At 43.3% G+C, this 24,086-nt stretch overlaps 1 protein-coding gene across 1 annotated transcript in view; it reads left to right on the forward strand.

The window, feature by feature from the left end:
* SATB2 (SATB homeobox 2) overlaps window positions 1–24,086 on the forward strand; it is a 136,515-nt gene that overhangs the window by 4,799 nt on the left and 107,630 nt on the right. The window contains exon 3 of the mRNA XM_056350123.1: window positions 16,107–16,283. Within this exon, the coding sequence (XP_056206098.1) occupies window positions 16,107–16,283 (177 nt within the window). The remainder of the gene's footprint in view (window positions 1–16,106; window positions 16,284–24,086) is intronic.

Consider the following 24,086-nt stretch of genomic DNA (forward strand, 5'->3'; position numbering starts at 1 on the left):
TCGTTCAAAGTCAGATGGACCAGAAATGTGGCTGCAGTGCCTCTTCGGAGCGCTGCTGCAAATTGCTGTAAGCTCTGTAAAGTTCTGATGTGTCATGGTCTTGTCTGCTTAGGTGTAGTTGGAAATCTGTTCCAATATATTTCTGGGGCAACAGAAATGCCGACTGAGGGATGGTTAAAAAGCTGTTTGTCAAAATCCATTCTAAGTATTTCTGCTAAGATGCAGTAGGGTGTGTGCTACCTTTTACATCTTTTACAAGGATTTAAAGTACTTTACTGGAGAGAAAATCCACTTCTGTGCAGACGGGAGAGTACAGCTTGATCAAATTTTCTCCTCTCTTCTAAATGGTTAGTTAACATTAGCTCTAAATGGCATCCTGAACAGAGTAGAGAAGCACGTTTCCCTTGTCCTTACGAACTGAGGAAAGTGAGAGGTTAGGTTTTAGTCTCCCTGCCTAGGTTCCTAGGTGAAGGGCATCTTCTGCTGCCTGAAAGAAGTACGTAGCTGTGCGAAAGAATTAAATGCATCGAGATACAGCAGCATGAAAGCTGCAAATCCTTGTTAGTTCAGGACGCAGCAGTGTGCGAATATATCTTATGTTTTATCTGTTGCAGAATAGATGGAAAATGTTGCCTTGTATGTACTTTGGTATAATTCAGTAAGGATTATCAGGAAATGTAAATTCTTGGACTTTGCGTGTTTCTGATCCATAATGAGGAAGAGACCTCTAATTTAACAGGAACAGCAAGAAGAGCAAGGCAGTGATTTCTTATTCATGACCGATGGTTAAAAATGTGTTTCTGGTCTTTTTGCTGATTTCCACCCCTCACCCTCCTTTTCCAATCCGATTATGTCATGTAAATAGAATAAACAGAGCAGTCACTCCTGAAGGGTCATGCAGGGTATCAGCTGTATTTTTGCTGAGGTAGAAAAATAGTCTGTCTTTATGTGTTTTCAGGACTTGGTCTGTTATTAAAATAAAGATGCAGTTAGTTAAAATACACATGCAATTGAACATACACATTAAACAGAATATAGGGTATCCACCCATTCGGTGACCTAGGCGTAATTTGATGTTTAGAGTAATTTTGGAACTCTTAAGTTGCATCTGCAGAAAGCCACTGACAATTTTGAATTCAAGAGTCAAGATTAGCTGTAGTAAGAACTTTATTTTTTCCCACAATGGTTCCTAAGTGTTTTGAGTCATCTTCCCGCTTCCTCCCTGCCCCATACCCATGGCCACATTAGATAACTAGATGCTGTTATTCCCATCGTGAACCAAAGGAAAGAAAAAGAAACCAGCGTCTTTGAAAAAGTCTTTGTTAACTCTTCCCCCCCCCCCCCCCCCCCCTTTATAAATCGGGTCCTGCCTATTCTTACTTTCACTGGGATAGAACAGAGTGTATTTACTATCAATTATTTATAGGGTGACTGAAAATGCCTGTTAAGGTGAGTCTGTCAGTGACTCCCCAGAATGTTTCTATGCCTGAAGAAGGTCGTAAAACCGTGTCGAAAACTATAAAGACACAAGTGAGGAAACATATTTTCAAGAAATTAAATAGCAGCATATTTCTCACTCAGAATTTAGAGGGAGGATTTAGACATCAAAGGAAGAAAACCAGTATTAAACTTTCATTGTTACGAATAAAGACTTAAAGGTGAGGTTTAAAGATGTCTTTCCTAAATACTTAATTTTGGGGAGTCTTTCTGTTCTATCTAAATTATTTTACTGTACTGAATATTTTATCTAGATTTAAAAGTACAAAAAACCTGGCATGATGTAATGGTAATCAAGTTGTCGTTTGAATAGACAGATATGTCATATTTAAAATTTCTAGTTTGTGGCACAGACTTTCAGAGGGTACCAGTTACTTTAAAATACCTTTAAAAGTACTTGAGTTTAATATTTTTCATGGAGATGCTAGTTGGAGTATGTATTTTTCCAGTTACTTTCTATTACTGCTGCTTTCCTTAAAGCTGTCTGTGTGGAATGGGGAGGAAAAGGGCCACAGTGGTGATTTGGAGCTTAAGTAAAATACTTGGACCAGTAAGATTTTTGTCAACTCCCATTGACACAGAAGATGGTAATACAGTATGGCATCTATGATGTTGTAAAATGAAGCCAGTTTTACTGCAGTCATGTATTTATATTTGCCGAACAGCTGTGTGACCTGTTTAGGCAAACTCTTATTATTTTTGTGATGGAGCAGTCCCCAACCTGCTTTTAAATCTTATTTTTAAACTTTTCAAAATAACTGAAAATCTGTAAAACTCTGGAAGATTTTATTTCGAATCCGAAATTGCAAGGCATAGATAAGTTAGGCCTTTAATTACCATCCCTCATAATTTAGTTAAATTAGTAACTACTGCTGTGTTTTAGGATTAGAGGCCCAGTTTTTCAAGGTATAAAGTATTACCAAGTCCCTTTAAATTGGTACGATGGGGGTTTGTTCAAGATAACCTGTGCCTGGTTCAGACTCTGTAACCACCGCACAAGCGTGCTCCCCTTTTGAAGCTCAAAGTGGTTTTGAAACCAGCCTGCTGCACTGGAGGAGGAATGGGTGCCCTTTCTAACTTTGGAAAAATTGTCTTGTGGTAATTGGTTCCTGCTGTACCAAATGGCCTGGGTCAGATGCACTGGTCCCCACGATGGCATGTGTCACTAATGCAGATGTAAGAAATAGTCACAGCAGACAAAAGGCAGCTGAGGATTTGATGGCTTCTGAGAAATGTTTTCTAGCCTCTAGCCATACCAGAAAAACCCGCCCTCCAACAAGTGCGTACTTGGTGCAGAACGCTCCTCGGTGGGGTCTCTGCTGTGGGATGGCACACGAGTGAGTATATGTCGATTCGTGGTACCAGAGACAGAAAATAGCTTTGCCGTTTAGTTTGAGGGGAATTGTTAGCCCATCTAGATGAGGCTCTTGTGGCGATTCACAAGTGTTGACTGCTTTAACGTCTGGTATGTTCGCAGCCAGCACCTCATGTCATCCATATTGTCGCAGGTCTATAGTTAGGATTTTATTTTTTTTTCCCCAGAGTTCCTGTGTTTTGCACAAAAGCATGTACCTCAGCTGTTGTGTGTTCTTTATCCCTGTCTTCATTTGCAGAGATCCAAATAATAGTAAGGGAAAAACATTTCATTTCATATTTCCAATTTTATTTCCTTTATTTTAGAGAACTCGTAAAAATTTAAGTTGTTTTTTCTTTTTAAATATGTGTACTAGCTCTGCTGGTATCCTCTGAAGATTTATAAATATACCAAGATGTCAGCATTTGTCTATTGGCAATTTAAGGCTGCTGACATTGTGAAACCCTTATAAACAATGTTTGAAAGGGGTTTTTTGTTTTGTTTTTGTTTTGGGTTTTTGGTTTTTTTTAAGTGTAATTCTTACTGTGATTTTTAAAGATGTGGACACTGATGTTGCTAATATCCAAGGACTTCCGTAAAACTTCCTTCCAGGAGGCATTTCTACTTGGGGTAAAGCTACACAAACAATGTACAGGGTTGCTTAAAAGATGGAGTGTGAGCCCTGCATTGCTAGTATTGTAAGCTGGATGCTAGGGCAGGGATCTCGTGTCTGAACTCGAGATACATTTTACATTTCCTGGCAAATGCTGAATGATTATTGATGCTACATGCAGCAATGTTAGGAAAAAGAGAAGATTGTCATTATTTGTAGAAGCTGTATGAAGGGAACAGGAAGAAATTGAAGAGGCAGGTAGCTCTAGATAGGAGTTTAAGCATATGACTTGTTTTCTAAATAGAAAATTACCTGGCTAATAGTAAAAATTGTCAGTCATTTTGCTCTAACTGATGCCCTTGTTTCAGGTGGACATGCAATATTAAACAGTCACAGCACAACTGTACCTTGTTAGTAGCAATGTCAGCAAGGTAAAAAAGCTCAGAAAAAGATTAATAAAAATAACCTGGCAGACTATATTTTAGATGAAGCTGCAGCATCTCTTGAGATAACCATCCGCCCACTGCATTTTCAGAGTGCAGTAGAAATGTCTCCCACTTCAATGTGCTCCCTCCTTATTTGTTCCCCAAAGACACACGCTGAGATTAAAAGACAGTCTATTGACAGCAGATCTTTCCAAAAGTACTAAATCTGGCAAGAGATGTCGTGGGGGGAGTTTCTTGTACCAAGAACTGTGATTTGTATCACTGCATACAGCCGCAAGGTTACTCTCTCTGCTCCCCCCACCCCCCCACCCCCCCGTTCTATGTTCTATTCTATTTGTATAATGTTGAGAAGCAGCTGGATTAGTCTGTTTTTACTTGTGTATTGCCGACACTTCACTCTAGAAGTTGCTGACTTCGTCGGCATTTGGATGGAAACTTCAGATAAGTGAGGAAACTCACATAGAAGTATTTACCATCCTGGTAATCTAAACTCACAGAGAGTGTTTTGTCATAAATTTAGCTGACAGGCATATATTGGAAATGAAGCATGTCATTTTCAAAACTATAACCAGACTATTTTTTGAGAGTAATATAAATTCCTATTTTGAGCATATTTTGGTTTATATGCATTTCCATTATTTATATATTAAAATTAGATGTGCACAATTTCCAGCCTTATTATTTTGAATGGTTATTAAGAAATGTAGTTATAAATTATGAGTTATATAATACTTCGGAGTAAAAGGTGATTTTCGTAATGTTTTTTCCCAACTTACAAATAACTTTTTTGCCATAATACAAACATGCTAGCAGAGCAACATGATAGATGTCTCTTTAAGTATCGTAGTAAAAGAAAATGACTTGTATTCTGAGGCTGTGGATAGTTTATGTTGTTTTGGACCCATTTCCCAAGCAGTGATCGAAAACAGATTACAATAACAATTATACAGTCAGAAGATGCAATATCCATTTCTGTTTTAATTGAGTGAAAGAATAATAAAAACATCATTAAGAAAAATGAGGTGGACCTGTCATACACTCTACCAATTTTTAGACTTGGAGAAAATGCAGAGTAACACAAGTGTGGGCTTTTTTTTTTTTTTTTTTAATTTTTCTTTTTTTTAAGTAGAGTTTGTTGCTCAAGCTAGAAGTCTGGATGGTAGGCTTCAGATGGGCTCCTGTGAGCAAGTATGCAGCAAGTAGGCATACTGCTTGATGTAAAGGTCATATCAGGCATTACCCAAGTGTCCGGGTTTGCCATAAGCGTGACTGTAACGTTTCTGTTACTGGCTTGAGCCTTCCTGATTATATTGATACGATTGCGGTGTTATACTGACCTACCAAACAGAGAAGCTCAGAGAATGCCATGGACAGGTAGAGAGTAGTGAAAAACACTTACTTCTCCTTCAAAATAAAAAGCTGTGCTGCTTTGTTTTTCCCCCGCTTTTTTGCCTCTCCAAATCTGTGGACGTGTGTGCCAGTATCGTAAGCCATTGCTGCCTGGGGCTGACTCTTCTGTGACCCTGTAGCTACCTCACCATCTCAGTCTTCTGATGAAAACCCTGCAGGCAGAAGGACCCCGTGCGGGCAGCACCGCAGCTGTGTGGCGCTTGGGAAGGGACCGAACTGTGGGTGGAGGCCAAGGCTGAGGGAACCTGGCTCTCCTTTTTCCCTGAAGCTGAGTGCTAGAGCTGTAGGCAGAAGCATCCTTTCTGCTGTACCATACGTGGAAAGAGGGATCCTCTGTACGGTAGCCTTGGCTCCAGTCATGTACCATACAGCTTTACAAATCAACATTTGGAATGGCATCCGAGAGTGAACTGGGAGCCAGTTCAGCCTTTGGAGAGCAGATGTAATCTGCTTTCTTTGGCTAACACCTCTCAGCGAGCACATGGATTTGCGCTAGCAGAAGTATCTGATTCTCCACTGTAGCGCTGTGTATGTAATGTTGTAGTAATTCAGCCTGTTGAGCCCCAAAAGCAGGGACTGGTGACTCTTCACCAGGGAATCCACACACAGTAGGTCAGCCTGCAGGTAGGTCCTTCCCACTCTCACCCCAAAATATCACTAACTGGCTGCACGAAGTAAGTGTGCTGTGTGCACCTGAGAGAGGGTGTACCTCTTCGCTCTTGTTCCTCAGCCTCATGACTTGTTTGGTAAAGATGTGGGAGTTATTAAAAACCGTTTGTGTGATCTGCTGGCTGGTAAGAGTAAATGTTCCCAAAAGAATAATGTTCAAATGGATAGCTGTCAAATGCGTGATCTCATCTTTGTGAAAATGTGGAGTGCTTCCCGCACAGCTCTTGATCTTCTGCCCTTGAAAAAGGAGCATGAGAGAATGCTGCTCAGAAGTTGCTCACTCTGGGGGGTGTGTGGGGTGTGGAAGACTGGAGTTATAAGTAAAGTCCAAGCCCCAGATGCCAGTTCCTGACCCTTAAAGGGCCGTGGGTGCAGGCTGTCTGAAGGCTCTCTGCGTATTGACTGGTAAAACAGGAGACAGAGCGGGTAGTGAGCTGCTTTCTAGAGGATGGAATGAGGGCATGGCTCCTGCTGTTTCTTGGTTGTGGTTCTCTCCTCTGTTTTCCTGCTGAAGTTCTGATGAAGACTTCCGTGGTCTCCTTATACCAGAAAAATACCACCTGGTAGTGATGTTGTGGTGGCGGTAGCTGAACCCTTGCTGAAGGTGCAGCAGGGTGGAGGCCTCTGTCAGGAACCCTGGAGTCTGATGACCTGCATTCTGAGGCGGTGTTTGGTGTAGCTTGTCCTCCTGCGCCCGTACTTGTAACTTTGCCCGTAACCAGTTCTGCCGTATCTGTTGACATTGTCGCGTAGAAATAGGGTTTTCTGATGCTGCCAGTATCTAGAAGACACTAGGGAAGGAGGCAAGGAGGCTAGGATTACAGCAGTTGCAGATCCGGGCGGCTTGGCTTAGGGCTGGAGCCTGCAGTTGGGCTTGGAGACAGAGATGTAGGTGCAGCCGTCACATTAGACTCGCCATTCAGCTCTTTATCTGGCAACATGAAGGAGGCGTCATACGATTTTATCTCTTTCTTGCTAGAGGCAGGTTCACAGAGGAAACGGACACGAAGGAGGAGAGAGCTTGCTGGTGGGTCCCAGCGGAGATCCCAGAACGGGCCCGAGCGTGGTACGCAGCTCTTCTCCAGAAATGAAACCTCAAACCAGCTACGAAAGCTTTTCTGTTACATTCCAGGGGACTTATCCCAGTACCAGGAGACTAGTTAATAGAACCTTCATTAAAATGCTTTTGCTAGAAGATGTTTTTTAGTTTAAAAATTACATAATATGGTGGCATCTGCTAGCACCACCGAAGTTAAAGGCTTATTAGTGGTTCCAGTTTTCAGGGTTTAAAAATGCTGGTCATTAAAATTAATTCTGGGTGGAACTTGGCATAGAGAGTCTCGGCCCCTTAGGCGAGTTTTGTTACCTAGTTGAGAGAAAAACAACAGAAAGCAGTCCCCCCAAAGCAGACCCCCCTTCGAACCCTAAACTTGTTTTTAAGTTACAGTAACCAAAACCTAAAACTTATAGGAAATTAATGGCTTAAGATGATTTTTTTTAAAAAAACACACCAGTTTCATTTAAAAGCGTTTCCTTGACTGGTCTTGAGTGAAAGAAGTGTATTTTCCATTATTTCATATTATGAAGTACTGCTGTGGGGGGATTTTTGCTTCGTTTTTAACTGGGAAACAATTTGAAACAACAGAGCTTGTTTTATTTGGGGAAAAATGTAGCTATCGTGTCTTCACCTTTGCCTTTTGACGCAAACGGTTGGGCTTGATGGTCTGAAGCGTCTTTTCCAACCGAAACGATTCCACGACTGCATTGGGCGAGCTGGGGTGGCTGCGCGTGGTCCTGGCTGAACGTGCAGCGCTGGTTCTGCCACGGGCGCTCTGCACGGCGCGGGGGGGCTGGCAGGGCAAGCCCAGCTTTCTGCCGTGACAACAGGGACAGCTGTTTGTGCTGCCTTCGGACTTGGGCTGCTTTAAAACCGCGTGTGGAGGTCTGGGTTATCACCCCTCACCTCCCTCTCGCTTAGGGGAGAGCTGGCAGTGCTGGGTCCCCCCGTTGCGTTGCGCCTGCCTGCTGGCTGCCGGCGCCTGCTGTCCCTGCACCCAGCGGCACAGCCCCGGGCTGCTCCCGTTCTTGCCCTTTGAACCTGGCTGGTGCCAGGGCTTCCAAGTTGGGTTGAGCTAGCGCGGCTGGTTTGGCAGAGGCAGAGGGGTGCGTTGGCGGGAGCAGTTGGTCGGCTCCGGCTAACAAAAGGCCTCGCCTCCTGCGGGGAACGCTCCTGCCCCGGGCGCGCGAGGCAAATCCCCGTGTCCCTCTGTTTCGCAGTTCTCACATCCCTCTGTTTCGCAGTTCTCGTTCATCTCAGCACATGCTCTGAATACCACTTTTTCTTTTCTACTTCTGTGTTTTTTGAGAAACTCAAGTATTATCAAATCAAGTTACGAGTTTCGTAATATGTTTCTGTGGTGGGATAGTAGCCTGGAATATTTTGTGTTAAACAGTAAAGCTGTTATTTCAGCTAAGGGAAGGGTTCTTTGGCTAGTTAAGCTGTCAGAAGCAGGGGACATCTGCAGCGACTTCTTTGTAAGATTTCCTCCTGAGATCTGGGATAGTTGTGATGGTCGGGAGACTGAAGCCACAGAAAGGACTGGAAGCTGAAGAAGGATGTAAATAATATCTTGTGGTTTGCATTTACCGTTGGCTAAAATACAATCTGTAGAAATGCATTTCCTGCCTACAGATTTATTTGAATATGCAAAGCCAGAAAAAATAACTGAGGAGGAGGAGAAAGATATTGTCCTTAGTTCTACTTCCTCTGGCTCTCCTAAGAAGAAAAATTCTACAATGTAATGTTATTTAACATGATTCTGTTTCTTTGGCAAACGTATTAAAATAATCTGTGGACTGAGCTCTTCTTTACCAAATTGCAGCCTGGAACAAATTATTTGCAACGGGCTTGTAAACCCGTGAAGAGTAGGAGTTTAACAGCATCACGTTACTGGCTATGTGCAAAATCAGCTACCTCGCGTTTTGTCTGGGATGCGTTGGAGAGCGGAGGATTAGCAGAAAGTGAGGTCCTTGTGTTTAAACAAAACCTTTTGCTGTGATGAGGTGCTTGACACTTTTGTTTTGCATAGGACCGTGCAGTTGTGAAGATCCTGATATGGTCTCCTGTATTTGTCATAGAGATTTCCCGCTGGCCGCCTGTCAGCGTGTACACGCAGCTTTCTTCACGTGGTTCCGAGTGGTTAATGACAAACAACTGCAAAGTCATTCCTCCAGTCCCCATTAAAAAAGATTTACAGTGGAAGAATTCTCAGCCTCATAATGAGACTGTTGTAAGCTGGTACTTGATACGTAAAAGGCTGAAACGCAGTCCATTTACCCAAACCAAGCATTTATTGTAAATAAGTTAAGTGCCAACAGCTTATATTCTGTCCGATTTAATTATATGTATAATTTATGGAGTAGCTTGGAAGGGAGCCTTAATGGACGTGACTAACCCTTGGTGAAACGTGTGAGCTCTGCCTCTTCCACCTCAGCACTGAAGCGCACAGGCGTGGGCTGAACCTGGGATCAGCTTCGGGCCTGCTCCTCGCTGCGCGTGTGGCACCGTGGGGACGCGCGGCGCTGCCTGTCCCGCCTGGCTGCGCCCCGGGCCCGCCGCCGCCGTGGGCTCGGCAGGGCTCGCTCTCGCATCGCCACCAGCTGCAGCTCCGATGGGGTCTAAATGAAAGCGGTGTTGAGAGCAGACCAAAATCTTTTTCTGAAATGCTATTAGGTGTCCTTCCTCTTAGAAAAAAACTGTTTTGGAATGCAGTTGATCTTTCCTCATTACGATTTAGTCTTCTCTAGTTATATGTGATCTTAAAGGGCTTTTCCAACCGAAATGATTCTATGATTTTATGTTTGTTCAGCTACTTCAGTCTTGAACAGAAACCTCCTGATTATTAGCATATGCACTAGGTTTTCATTTCCAATCACCTCAGGATTTGCAGTTTACAACATTTTGAAGAAGTGGCATGCTTTTTTTTTTTTCGCCCCCCTTTTTTTTTTTTCTGTCTTGGTAGTGGTGTTAAATTTTTGAGAATAGAAATGATGGATTAATGTTGCGCTACGATGTGGGATGGCCATGCAGAAATTCAGGTATTTCTGAATAACAGAAAGCTGTCAAACTTAATTGGTTTCTGCCTTTTCAATTAGAGCTGCAGGATGTGAGGAAGAGACCTGGCAAACCTTCCCTGTGCCGCATGGATGCTGATTTCTGCCTTTTAAAACAGTTTTCTTCATTTAGGTTAATTTTTCAAATTTGTTGAAAAGAAAAGGGAAGAGAGGTAAATACCAAATCAATATACATAAGGTCAGCTCCACTGCAGCACAAAGAGAAATAAATAAATGGACTGCTTTCCCTTTGCTGCCTTTGCTGGATAAAGGGCTCTCGCCTAAGGAAAAGGCAGAAGCAGATTAGGTTTAGGAAGTGTTTGTAGTTTGTTTCCTGAGGTTATTGCCAGTTGTGGAAGCTTGCTTTGTTGTTAAATGTATGGAATCTTTATCTAGATAGCTTCCTCAAGATGACCCATGCTTTCCTAATGGAGCTTTCTGGTCTCTGCTGTAGGGTAAGGGTCTCATCTTAAAAGTCCAGCTGAAGTTGCTCTTAATTCAGTGTTTCGAGGTGTGTGTGGGAATAGACGTTTGTGGATTCTGCGCTTGCCGTTACCTAGATTTCTTTTTTTTCGCTCTTTCCTTTCTTTCTTTTTCCTTTCTTTCTTTTTCCTTTCTTTCTTTTTCCTTTCTTTCTTTTTCCTTTCTTTCTTTTTCCTTTCTTTCTTTTTCCTTTCCTTCTTTTTCCTTTCCTTCTTTTTCCTTTCCTTCTTTTTCCTTTCCTTCTTTTTCCTTTCCTTCTTTTTCCTTTCCTTCTTTTTCCTTTCCTTCTTTTTCCTTTCCTTCTTTTTCCTTTCCTTCTTTTTCCTTTCCTTCTTTTTCCTTTCCTTCTTTTTCCTTTCCTTCTTTTTCCTTTCCTTCTTTTTCCTTTCCTTCTTTTTCCTTTCCTTCTTTTTCCTTTCCTTCTTTTTCCTTTCCTTCTTTTTCCTTTCCTTCTTTTTCCTTTCCTTCTTTTTCCTTTCCTTCTTTTTCCTTTCCTTCTTTTTCCTTTCCTTCTTTTTCCTTTCCTTCTTTTCTCTGTATAGCTTAGAGAATGACCCACGCTACAGTCTCATCTAGGGAAAATGTTTTCTGCATACAGTAATGAAGAGTTTTCAGTAGTTTGTGACTTTTCAAATAAATGACCTGGTTTCTGAACTCCCAACCATAGAAATCTACTTTGACTTTGAGGGAGATTACTCTCTGTGTGTTTGTGTTCTGTTTAAAAAAAACACCCAAAACCAACCAATAAACAAAACCTACAAACCCAAAGCACAACAGCAACAACAAAAACTTTATTTTCCACTTTCTTCATTTGATAAAAATCTCTCCACTGTAGAATGATTTCCTTTGGGTTTGACACCACCATTTGATCTCAGTTTTTAATAATTTTGGTGGGTTTCACTCCCAGAAGAAAACATGCTTGTGCTGTGAAGTATTCCCACTAGAAATCTGGGAAATCTTAAAACCCCATGTTACTCAGGGCTAAGAACTGGCTTCTTTATTAATTCCCTGCTAGACAACCTCTGTACAGTGAATCTTTCCATAACACCATGCTGTTGAAATTAATCAAGCTGATGTTTGGAAATTGTTCAAATTAGATTAAATTAAATAACACCTAGACAGGGCTTAGAACTTGTGCTGATGGAAACAGATTTTAATCTAAAAAGACATGTATTTTATTGATGCCTCTTCTTACTGGTTGAACTTCATATTATACTTATTAGGACACACAAGTGCTGCTCCTTATTTAATGGCTGGAGAGGCGCGTGGCTGAAATAGGTTTAACCTCCTCCTCAGCTTTCTGTATCCTTTTGTTTTTTGCTTTAGGCGCCAAGCCTGTGATGGTTATGTTGAAGCGGACAATGCAAAGAAGCTCAGTGCTGATGAAGTGTCACATTTATTGCTTGCTTTAGAGCATGTACTGGACAAAGTCTCATTTGCGAATGAACAAAAGAAACAAGGCAGGACTTTTTAATATCTGCTCTGTCTTGTCCTTCTAATTGGTCATTAGAACTTTACAGCTTTTACTTACAAATCTTAAACTGAAAATGTTTTCCAGAGAGCTGCATGACTGCCGTTCGATCGTACTTTTAACGGGCTTCAGGGTTTTTGTAAAAATGAATGTTTTATGCAGCGGAATGTCCAGAGTTTTTACTTCTTGAATAAAATAAAATTCACTTTCCTTCATTTTTAAGAATGGATTGTTCCCTGGTGAAATAAAGCCATGGATTGAAATGGGTGAGGAGGAGAAAATGTGCATTTGAACACAGGTGTCTTTGATGCATATTTAATTTCTTCTTAATTTCTCTTCCCCTTAGAAGAGTCTAAGCAAAAAATACAGCTATGTTTACAGAGTCTTCTCTGTACATTGCAGCTTTTCCACGAATAGAACAGTGGAGCTTAAATCCCATCTCTAATTTTTTTACAAAAATCTATGTTACACAAAGGTAGTGGTCACTGCTAACCATTCGGTTGTTCTGGGTAATAGTGGGAACAGTTTTTCCCTGTTCTTTTCCATGGATTAGAAGGAATTCTTGCTGTGTATGGATGTCCTTATAAAAGCCTTTATGTAGGTCTTGTTTATGCTCCCCTAGCATTTTATGCAGATGCTATCTATATGGGCTCAGAGCTCTGTGAGAAGCACGAAAGAGCTGCTTGTAAGTCAGTTAAGTGAATTAACATCAAGGAGAAAAAGTCTTTTGTGTAATTTGTGATTGCTGTTAATGTTCTGTGTGCATTCCAGCATTGTGTTCATCCTTTAAGGAAAGAAACTGTTTCCTTTTTAGCCTTCACATTACCCCTTGTTTTCTCCGTGTGTGAAAATCAGTGCCGTATGTCATCTACCACGAGCTGTGCAGCATCGTTCGCTGCAGCATCTCTGTAAAGCTTGGAGAGCGAACACACAGAAGTTCAGTGCAGAAGGGACCTAAGTCTTTTTTGTGCGTGTGCATGGGAGAGGGAGGATGACAGTAGTTCTGGCTGATGGGGCATTAGGGAAAAGGATGAGGAGTTTCAGGATTTATGAGTAAGGCTGGCTTGCAGTGCTGTAGCACTCATGCGAGACTTCATTGTAGATGCTTGGTCCTCCTGCTCTCTGGGTGTTGCTGTAAGTTCTTCAACTAGAGTGACAATGAGCAGTGACTAAGTTGCATTGCTCTTCTATAAGGGCCCTGTAGTCAGCTGGAGGTGTAATGTATGCATTTAGGAGCAAGACATGGTGTGTAGCAGTGTGTAAAGAGCACGCTGGCTTTTGGCTGCAGCTGTTTTTTCTTCTAATTCCAATGTACTGAGAGTATGATAATTTATTTTCAGATAATGTCAGGAAACAGAGAAGTTTGAGGCAATAAATCCATTGGAGACATTATAGCTTAACTCCCCAATGCAAAATAGAGGGAAAAGCAGATGGAACTTCCTTGGAGTGAGATTTGCTTGGAAACAAGTTGGATTAGTGTTGCTTTTGAGTAAAATTCCGAATGCTATAACCAGAGGCATGAGGATGGGTTAGTGATGGCAGATGTGGTAACCTGCCCTTTGCTCTCTGTTTTTAAGGTACTAACAGCAGCTTATCATCAGTAACGCAGGGTCACTGAGTTCAGAGATGTTTTTGCAAAAGCTGTTTCTGGAGCAGGGTCCCTGCAAGCATGGGCAGCAGGAAGGGTCATAGAAGTCATCATGGGCAAGAGTCCTGTGGGTCCTTTGTGGCATCCATAAAGTGATGTCATATACAGTTCCGTCAGTTCTGTCTATCAGGCATCAGTTCTAGCTTTTGAGATCCTGCTTGTACTGAGACAGTAAACAATGAGCACAGAGAATAGGTGCAGCTTCTGTGCTGAGAAAGTGGGAAGACTGTTGTGTGACAAGGAAAGCATCTGCAGGAGGATAAAAGATGCTGTGGCATCCCTCTCATCAGTTTGCATTCACCTACTTTTTCTGTCTTGCCAAAACATAATTTACACAACCAATATCACAGCCTTAGCATTTGGCCAAGTATTGTAATCTTTTGTTAAGATACTAACAGCCCCCTCAAAAGTGCTATGACGGACTGTATGCTCGACAGGAGGGGATGTTTGTTGCTTATGGAGGTTAAATTCCATTCTGACTAGTTAAATGACTTACGTACAAATAGAATTCAATTTTTAACCTTTGATAAGAATAGAAATGTTGTCATTGATTTCAGAGGAACAGGATCAGCTTTGCACTGTCTTTTCAAGAAAGCACTTGGAGATATTTTTTTCACTGAAGTTTTGTTGGTTTTTGTTTGTTTGGTTGGTTTTTTTCAACACTCTGTGTTTGAATTTGGCTGCTTGAACTTGCAAAAGGCATTAGTTTAACCCAGAACCAAGCAGTGAAGAGGGAGCAGCATCAATGTGGTGCCATAACCTACTTACACATTACTTCAGGATGTGTTTTAAAACAAAGAACTAAAGCACATCAACTGGATATCGTGGCTCATAGCTGCTGCTGCTGGCCTGCAGTTAGAATATCAAACTGGGAGCTGCTCCATGCCAGATAGGTCACTAAATGAGAATTGTGTATCTAAAATACATTTTAAAGTAAATCTATTATCTGCAAATTCAAGACAAGGAGGATTTAAGTCCCTTAGCCGTTGTTAATGGTGTGACTGAACCTGTTTCAGGGCAGGGTGACTCCTCTGGAGGGTTATGTAACTATTGGTTTGTAGATAGTGAAGCTACTGGTAGCAGAAGATCTGGAAGATGCTTAACTGACTTCATACGGAAGGAGAACTGAAATGTGGCTTTCTCCTCTTTTTTTCTTTAAAGAAGTGCCTGGTCCAAGAATACAGTGATTTGTGCCTGGCCTATACAGAGTTATTGTTCATAGTTGTTATGCGTACTGGAAATGGTTGTATTTCATTCTGAAGAACAGGAGTTAGAGGTGAACTTTCTGGCAGCGTTATGGACCTTAGATAGCCCGTTTGGACAACTGCTTTAGGCTGAGATCCGTCTCTGCCCCAGTATTTCCTAGTTCATCTAGTACCTCAGCTAGTAACAAACTAATAAATTTCTATGACTAGAGGTAATGGTTTTTCCTTTGCCTCCGCCCTGATGACAGCCTGGCCTGCAGCAGGCGATGGAAATGGCCGTGCAGTTCTGTAGGTTTTCCGTCTGTTCCGTCTTCCCTCTGTGCACATGTGTTGAGTCCTGTAGGGCCATCTCCTGCAAACTGGCTTGTTCCTCTACTGTCTGTAGTATTGAATCCCTTTAAGTTCATGTCCTGCAATTTATTGCCAGAGATTACTTGATCCTGTAACCACAAAAGTAAATTTACAATAAAACAGAACAAAATTGAATCCAGACCACCCCCTGAGTTTTCCACTTCTGTGGTTCCTCCTTATCCTTGATCCTGTTCCGAAGAGAGCTGTTCTCACTCTCTGCATACATGCAGCAGGAGAACAGCCACTGGCCTCTCTGGGTCTGCATGACCGTGCTGCCAACACGAGATTATTGTTTTCAGCAAAATCAATGCGAGGGTATTTTCCTTGCACAGTGAGAAGACTGACCGTGCTCTGAAAATGTGCAAACAAGCCTATCCCAGCCGAGAGCTGCGTGGGGACGAGCCCCTGCTGATCCTCCCTGCCTCTGCTTTGTGGAGAGAAGCAGGAGTGGCGTTCGTGTGTCAGGTGTCGCATGGCTGAACGTGGAGGAGCTCTGACCTGAAAGAATAGGGGTGTTCATGGAACTGTAGAAAACTTCTGTGATGCTGAAAAGGTCTTATTAGGAAATCTTGTTCGTCCTCATGCTGATTGCGATTCTGTTCCTGAATCGTATTTTCCTGAGCTTTTGGTGTGGTTTTTAAATGACTCAAGTGATGAGACTTCAGTATTTCCCTTGGAAAGAAAACAAAAGCTATCCCACAGGGAAGAAAGGCAGATTTCTACTTAAGATGAGCCTTCGAGGAGGTGTTTTAATTTACAGCTTTAATCAGAGATGTATGACACACTTCTTGTTCCTCTTTTATTGATGCTTTGTTGTTTTTTGGTGTGTTTTTTTTTTTTATCTAGGTTTGATGATTCCAGTCTTTTGTGTGGTGGAGCAGTCGGACGCCTCTCTTGAATACGATAATCGAGAAGAGCATGCCGAGTTCGTTCTGGTTCGCAAAGATGTGCTCTTTAGCCAGCTGGTGGAGACAGCGCTCCTGGCTCTGGGGTATTCCCACAGTTCTGCGGCTCAGGCACAAGGTATTCAATAAAGTTCTTTTCCCCCTTCTCTGCACTGGCAGAAGACAGCACCTGAGGTTGTTTGATGTAAGGAGAACGCAGGAAAATTGGTGGCAAATCTTGGAAGTGGTTGTATCAGTTGTGTTGATTGCTGAATCTTAAAGTAGATGTACAGCAAGCCCTACCCTGTTAGCCTGCCTAGAAAGCATTAGCTGGATCTTGCTGAAGTGTGAAACATGGTGATAATGATCAGCCAGCATATTCATGACATATTTGTTCTGTACGGTGAGGCAGGTTGCTGTCTCGAGGAAGTCAGCACAGAAGAGCTCTAGGTGTACAGCTAGATGGTAGTTAGTATTCCTCTTGGTATCAGGACCATTTTGAACAGCACATTTTAGCCTTTTAATTTTTAAAATTGTGTATAATGGTGATATATGTACATGCTCTCTTTATGGCTGGTAATTGTAGCGCTAAATGTGCAGGCCGATTTCTGTTTTCACTTGCCTACTGTATTGCTTCAAAGCCCTTTGTAAAGCTATACGGTCCCTTCCACTTAGACTTGACTCTCCAGTAGCAGTGAAATCTTAAAATAAACGAAGCTTTCCTCTCTCTACTCAAAATATTAGCTTGAAAAAACCCAAACCTAAAATCCTAGTCTTGAGGGAGATGGGCAGGAGGTGGTGGGTTGGGAAAAAATTTTCCAGGATGAACTTTGCATTTTAAGAGGCTTTTTTGTACTAAACAGATTATTTCAGTCAGTGCTTGTTCTTTTGGATGAGAAGCCTGTCAGTTTCAGTTTCATCACCATGTCACCAATAAAACCGGTGCACATTTAGAGTAGTTTAATAGAAGCTTTGCCTGGGGATTTGGATCGTTTTACCTGTTGGTTTTAGTTATTTTTTTTATAGCTAGGTATTTGAACGTGCGAACAGGGAGAGCAGTGGTGCTGTGGAATCCAGGAGTCCAGGCAGTGGTTAACAGCACCGGCTCCTCGTACAAACTTCTTTCCAAGCAGGGTGGCAGTGATTCATTTCCTTTGTCAGCCCCTGCTCAGTGAGGGAGGCTCAGGTTCTTTTTACAGGCAGAGCTCCTGCACATGTGTTTGCTTACACGATACGGTAACAAAAGCTCTGTGAAAAGGTAGTTGTTTTATTTTTTAATATGAAATGTTTCATGTCATTTTAGGGATGCTTTTTTCCTGAATGTAAAAGGTCAGTGTATGCCACTGTTTCCATCCTGGTGAGCCAGCTTCCTGTTTGACAGCACTATCCATCTCAGTTAACACAGTTGCTCAAGGTGTTGCGAACTAACATGTGGAACACTCTGCATTAGGTGGCCAAGATTTGATTCTTGGCACTTAGGAAGGGGAATAGGCTTTGCAAGAAACCTGCTCCAAGGAGGCATGCCATTCGGTGCAGTGATCCAGACTGGCTGAGCGTCTCACTTGGGGGAGCCTTGCTTTTGCAACATCTCTCTGTTGTTGAGAATAGCAAGGAGGAGAGACAGATTGGCTCACGACAGAAATTAGTCACTGTGCAGGGAGGAAACGACCGCTGCATTTTTGAACAACAGGCTTTGACAATGAGCAGGTTCAAATACTAATCTGTTGCGTGATGTGTTGCTTGAATAACTTGTCTAGAAAATAAAAGTTGAATTTCTAATTGTTGTAATTAGTCTAAAAGAAGAGACTTTGGCATTTTTGTCTTTAAGGCAGCAGTTACGTTCCACTAGAAAACGTCAGGTGGTATAATCAGAAACCACAGAAAATACCTTAAAGATCTGTCAGCTATAAGTTACTTAACCTCTTACTCTGTTATTTTTTTTTAACCTTCACACTGAAGGTCCAGTTCTCCAAAGTCTTTTATATGTCCTAGATAAATACTGCAGGGCACATTGATTTTAAGATACGAAGCTGAACTATGCAGCCTGTTCTGTAGTATCTTGCTTCTGTGCTGTCTGTCTGCAGGCTGAGAGGTGAGGCAGAGGCAGGGACAGAGTGCTAATAGGTTTCTGAGATTGTTTAGTTTAAAGAGAAGATTTATAGAATATTGGGCTATAATCTGTCAAGTAGGATTGACAGAAACATGCTGCTGAATTGTTGATAGGAGGATTTATTTGGGAACACAATTTGCTGATATTAAAAGCGGGGGGGGGAAGCTATTTGCTTTACTCATTCTGGTTGTAGAAGTCTGCTTCTGTTCTGCTGCTCGGGATTGATTTCATTTAGCAAGATACGTTGATAAACAGTCACTTAGTACTTTATGCTTTATGATCAGCTGAATTACAGGATCTGCATGAGAAGCTGAAGATCCTCAGGTGCATTTTTCAAAATGGTAGAGCTTTGAGCAACATGCTGTGCAAAACACTGATATGAGCTGGTGTCCCCACATCCTCCAGGGACAAAGTAAATGTGAGCTTGTCAAAGCTTTTGTATGGTAAAGGCTGTAATGCAGCGTGTAATAATTGTCACCTTTTGAGTTGGGAAGGTGTTTCATTTCGCCCCCCTATTGTTTTGGATGACTGAGAGGAGTAGCAATGTTCACTTTGTCTTGTGGGAAACATATTGCCTTTGCCTGTTCCTTTTAGAACAGGGTCTCCGGTGGCAGATAAAAGAGCTAGCTGTGGGGGGAAAGAGGAGTTGTGGCAGCAGGAAGAATTGCTGTGCAATTTCACACCGCCTGCGCTGCCGTTCACCATGCCCTTCCACAGACCTGCTGAGGCTCCATCCAGCAGGCGGTGTGTGCCTCGCACTTGCCAGCTGTACGGCACTGCCGCCAGGTCTGGGTGCCAGGTAGGAAGCGTGACGTGGAGGGCTAGGTGCTGTGTTGCCTCCCCGAGGGCTCTGCGTGCCCAAAGGGGTCCTGCCGCGGGGCTGCCTGCCTGGGCAGCAGCAGCCTGGAGCCGCAGGGCTCCGCGGGGAGGTGGTGCCGTGTCCCAGCATAGAGCTGCAGCTGGCACACGCAGCTGCCACCTGGCCTGAAGCCTCACATGCTGGCTCGCGGTCGCTTGGCTTATCATGGCAAATTTTTAGCCCTGGTCGTGAAGTAAATAGAGAAGTCTTCACATAGATAATCAGGAGACAAATCCGTATCAGGAGGTACACGTGAAGGTGGCCCCATGCCTCACGGGAAGCAGTTCTTTATTCCTACACAGTTTGGGCAGGACACATTTAGCCCACAAACAGCTGGCTGTGAACGTTTTCTGTTGATGGCGGCGAGAGCAGAGACTTTTCCAGTGAGTGCTGCCCTCGTGAAACTTCCCTTTTCTGACAGGAGCTGTGAAAAGTCTTCTGGAACAGCATGGGAATTCGTTAACAGCTTGGCACTGGGGTGTGAAAGTTGGTGGTGTGAATGGCAACAAAGGTTTAATAAACATTTATGTATTTTTCTTTCATCACTTGAGTCTACACCTGACACGAGGGAACCTGCTACATGTGCCTTCCGGAGAGGAAGAGAGTCATACTTTAAAGGGGCACCTGTTCCATGTCTAGTTTAATGAAATTTACGTGCCCAGATGCAGTGTGGGTTTGTTTGGGGTTTTTGGTTGGTTGATTTTTTTTTTTTTGAGGGGAGTTTTTGGGTGTTTTTATGGGGGTGTGTTGGTTTTTTTTGGTTTTGGTTTTTTTTTTTTTTAATGAGTGGGGTATTCTAACAACTATGCAAGAGAAGGGAACTGGTAGGGGGTGCATAAAGTATATAGTGCTGAGGGCTGGGACCACAGTATGAAAGTGGCTCTGGTCTGGAGTACCCTGTGTGCAGTCCTGCAGCTTTGGGACCTGCTGTGAAAGCCAATTCCCTCCTCAGAGCGGGGTGGAGGAAAAGTAGTGCTAGTTTGGTGCTAATAGCAAGTTCTGCTTTCTTGGAATCCATTTGAAAAAGGAAATAGTGTGATATCTTGTGGATATATGTATATACGATGATCAGAGGGCTGGAGCACCTCTCCCATGCAGAAAGGCTGAGAGTTGGGGTTGTTCAGGCTGGAGAAGTGGAGAAGAGATGGCTCAGGGGAGACCTTAGAGCAGCCTCCTGGTACCTGAAGGGGCTGGCAAGAAAGCTGGAGAGAGTTTTTTTGTTTTGGTTTGTTTTGGTTTGTTTTTTTTTTACAAGGGCATGTGGTGGTGGGACAAGGGGGAATGGCTTTAAACTAAAAGTGGGTAGATGTAGGTTAGACATAAGGAAGAAGTTCTTCACAGTGAGGACGGCGAGGCGCTGGCACAGGCTGGCCAGAGCAGCTGTGGGTGCCCCGTCCCTGGGAGGGTTCAAGGCCAGGCTGGACGGGGCTGGGAGCACCCTGCTCTAGCGGAAGGTCTCCCTGCCCAGGGCAGGGGGTGGGACTAGGTGGTCTTTAAGGTCCCTTCCAACCCAAACCGTTCTATGGTTCTGTGAAAGGTATGTTTTTTCTTTTGACCATTTCCTTGCGATCTGTTGTGAGTGTATACACAGGACTGGTGCACGTTGTCTGCAAAAGCTTGCAAAGCTGAACGGGCCGTTGAAATGGAGTTTGCCTTCTCCTCCCAGGTGCTTCTGCTGGGTGTGTTGGCAGGGCAGTGTGGAGTGCCTGCCCAGACTGCTGTCTCTGCACAGCTTTAGCTGGGTACTGGCAAAGCAGTTGCTTGGGTTAGCTGCTGCGTGTGGCCACCGCAAGGAAAAGGGTGTACAGAAGAGTGAAATGGTGCTGAGGTGCCAAGTGGAGCAGAAGGAGAGGTGAGAAAACAGCAGAGGGAAGTTAACACAGAGCAGGAGAAACATTAGATCTTTTCCATTCCTGTCACGACAGAGATTGCCAAGCCCTGGTTCTTAAGCAGTGTACTGCCATGAGCAGAGCCCTTGCAAGAGGCAGTGCCTTGGAGGCCCCCCTGCACGCGGTGCTGTCTCTCCTAGTGCTGCGCGCTGACTGAAGAGTGTGAAGCTCTGTGGCTGCAGAGCTGGGAGTCGCTGGTCGGAGCGGAAGCCTGGAAGGAGAGGCTGGCAGTGGTCAGTGGGGAAGGTGTAAGACAGGAAAAAGAAACAGAAGAGGCTTAATTCTTGCCTTGCCATGTGGGATTGCAGTAGTGGGTTCCAGAGGAGACGGTCTGTGGGGACAGTGATTTAGCGAGCTGAGACCAGATGGCATCAGCCCTGTCAGCCTTCCACGACTGGAGTGGGGAGGAGGATGATTTCGTTGCTGCCAGTCGGTGCCTGGCCAGCGTGGCTGATGGGGTTACCTCTGGCGTAATGCCATGACACCCAAAGGTATATCTCAGGACCAACTGTCCTTTTCCAGCTGCCTCATCTGGGAGGCTTTGATGTTGCTTGAAGCCATGGGAAGTTGTAAGACAAGTTTGGTTTGGCTTTGGTGCTTCTGCAGGGCACTATGCTCTGAAGCACCAGTGGAGCTGTCCTTGCTGTGAGGTGCAGCAAGAGAGAAAGGCGGCTCTCCTGACTGTACAGCAAGGAAACCAAGGCGCAGACACCTAAGGGCTCTCCTCTGGATCCGCGGTGCACGTAGCTGGGGCAGGAAAGAACCCAGACTACAGCTGCGTTCATTTCCCTCAAGGGTCTGAGTATGTGAGCTCGGTTCTGCGCTCTGCTGTTAACTGGAGGTCTCTTGCACTTGTGGCCTGCATTTATAAGTATTATTTCAAAACAAAGACCTAATCTGTTTCATATGGTGACGTTTAGCAAATCAGTCCAAACACCAGCGTGTGATAACGTGGCAGGCTGAGTGCTGGGCTCCTTCACTTTGCCTAGCCTTTGTGAGACCAGTATGATCGATCGTCTTGCCACTTATGGGATTATAATCGTGTGTACGAATATCTGAAGAGTGTAAACATTGAGAGGGATCAGATTTGTCTAAGCTGGTCCGAGAGGGTAGGGCCCTGGGGCAATTCAAAGGGTCTGGGCAGATGACTAGTAGGGAAAGATCGTGTGAATCTCCAGAACCACAGTAGCTTCCAACTGGATGTCAGGTAAAAGCAGAACATACCAGCTGGGGGCTGTATTGAACACACACACAAGCTGGTTTTACATTTCTGTATCAAGAAAGGTACAGTAAAAGTGTGGTGAAACCCCGCTAAGCTGTGCTGGATGTGTGCAGCTAAAGTGTGTTGCAGCTGAGAAGACCAGATACGCTAGTTTTAATGCAAGTGCAAGGTAGCAGGATGGGAAAAATGAGAGGAGGCTTGGCTTCTCCTGCGAATAATGTGCAATAAATTACAAGGGTGCTATAATCCGGGATCTTCTAAGGCTTCAGCCAAGTACCCAGCGTCATTTGTATGTCTGAGCTGTGGCTCCCTGTTCATGTGGTCAGGGACCTTCTAGTCAGTATTACACTGGCTTTAATGAACAGGAGAGAGACTGGTGATAGAACGACTTAAATAACAGTACAATACAGTGATCAACAAACTAAATGTTGGGTCATTTCCTGACTGTCACTGTTTGCTGCTACTTTTTTCTTGTTTGTTTGTACAGGGATAGCGTAGTGGTCTCGCCTAACAGAGTTGTTGGTCTGTGTAGAGTTTTGCTCTCTTTCTCTCAGCTCAGATGCTTTTGCTGCAGAGTATGATCACCTTGCTAAACCAGTGTGTCTTAAAACAGAACAAAAAACCCACCCCAAAACAAATGAAAGAAACCAACCCGGCCCTCTTCGGAGCCCTTTTCAGCAGTTTGGTCTTACTCCATCTATAATTCACAGCTTCTTACCCTTACCCTTTGCCCCCCTTGCTTCTACTGGGGACGCTTTATGGGTAAGCTCTTCTTTCTTCTCCCCAGTTTTGCAGGTGAAATTGTAAGAGGCCCAACTTAAATCATTTAACAGTAATATGTGTGCGGGGTATGACTCAAATGGACATCTTGCAGTGAACTGACATGCCATTTCGTGACAGCTTGTCTGGGATTGCTAAGCGGACTGGATTTCTTGCAGTGATACTCAGTCATCCCACTCAAAGTTTTCCTTGTAAAAGCTGCTCCTTCTTGAATTGTATGTTGCTTGAATTGTATTCTTTGCCTTTCCCTTAATGCTTGGAGAAGGTGAGCTAGTACTTCTCAAATATTTATTTTCCTCCCCATATACAGACATTTATCAGCAAATCACTGTTTTGTCTACCCTACAAAACTTCATGACAACTGTAAGTGAAACTCAATTATAGGAACCATGAGAGAAAGTCTCATGAGAGAATATTGAAACCCTCTTCCTTCTTTATCTTTTTGATAGGCATTCCAGTGCATAATGGACAGAGGGTTTGAAAGACGTTGTTGCTAAAGGTTCAGCATCTCATGCCATTTCAGTTACAGCCCCAGACTTCTCTTGAAACGTTCCTTGAAATCTTAAGAAATCTCACCTAAAGAGTAAAAGAAGAGGTAGAGATTGAGGCTGCTTATACTTGTAGGGTTTACTAAAATTAATGTGGGGTTTTTTTGGTGGAAAATGTGACATAAAAAAATGTTGGGATGTCATATTTATATATATATATATATAAAAGAAGTGGAATATATTTTGTTTTACTTCGTTCTATATATATAAACACATGCATATTTATAGTTTAATCTAGACTATAAATACACACATATATTTCATACATATACACACATACAAATACATATTTCTATAAAAGTATAATATATATACACAGTAACAAACGACCAACATCCAATTAATAAACCAACCTTTCAGGTTGTTTGTCACCCTTATTCTCTGTAGTGCTGTTTTAAGTAACCGCGTTACACCAGGAGCATGAGCTCCAGTGCATCCCTGATTCTTTGGCAGCTCCCTGTGAGGGTTCCTAACTTCCAGCGGGTGCTCAGAAGCGTCTCCCTTTCCTTTCCTACCCTGCCACCCCCCCATGCT

Source organism: Falco biarmicus, chromosome 8 (genome assembly GCF_023638135.1).
Source record: "Falco biarmicus isolate bFalBia1 chromosome 8, bFalBia1.pri, whole genome shotgun sequence".
Classification (NCBI taxonomy): Eukaryota; Metazoa; Chordata; class Aves; order Falconiformes; family Falconidae; genus Falco; species Falco biarmicus.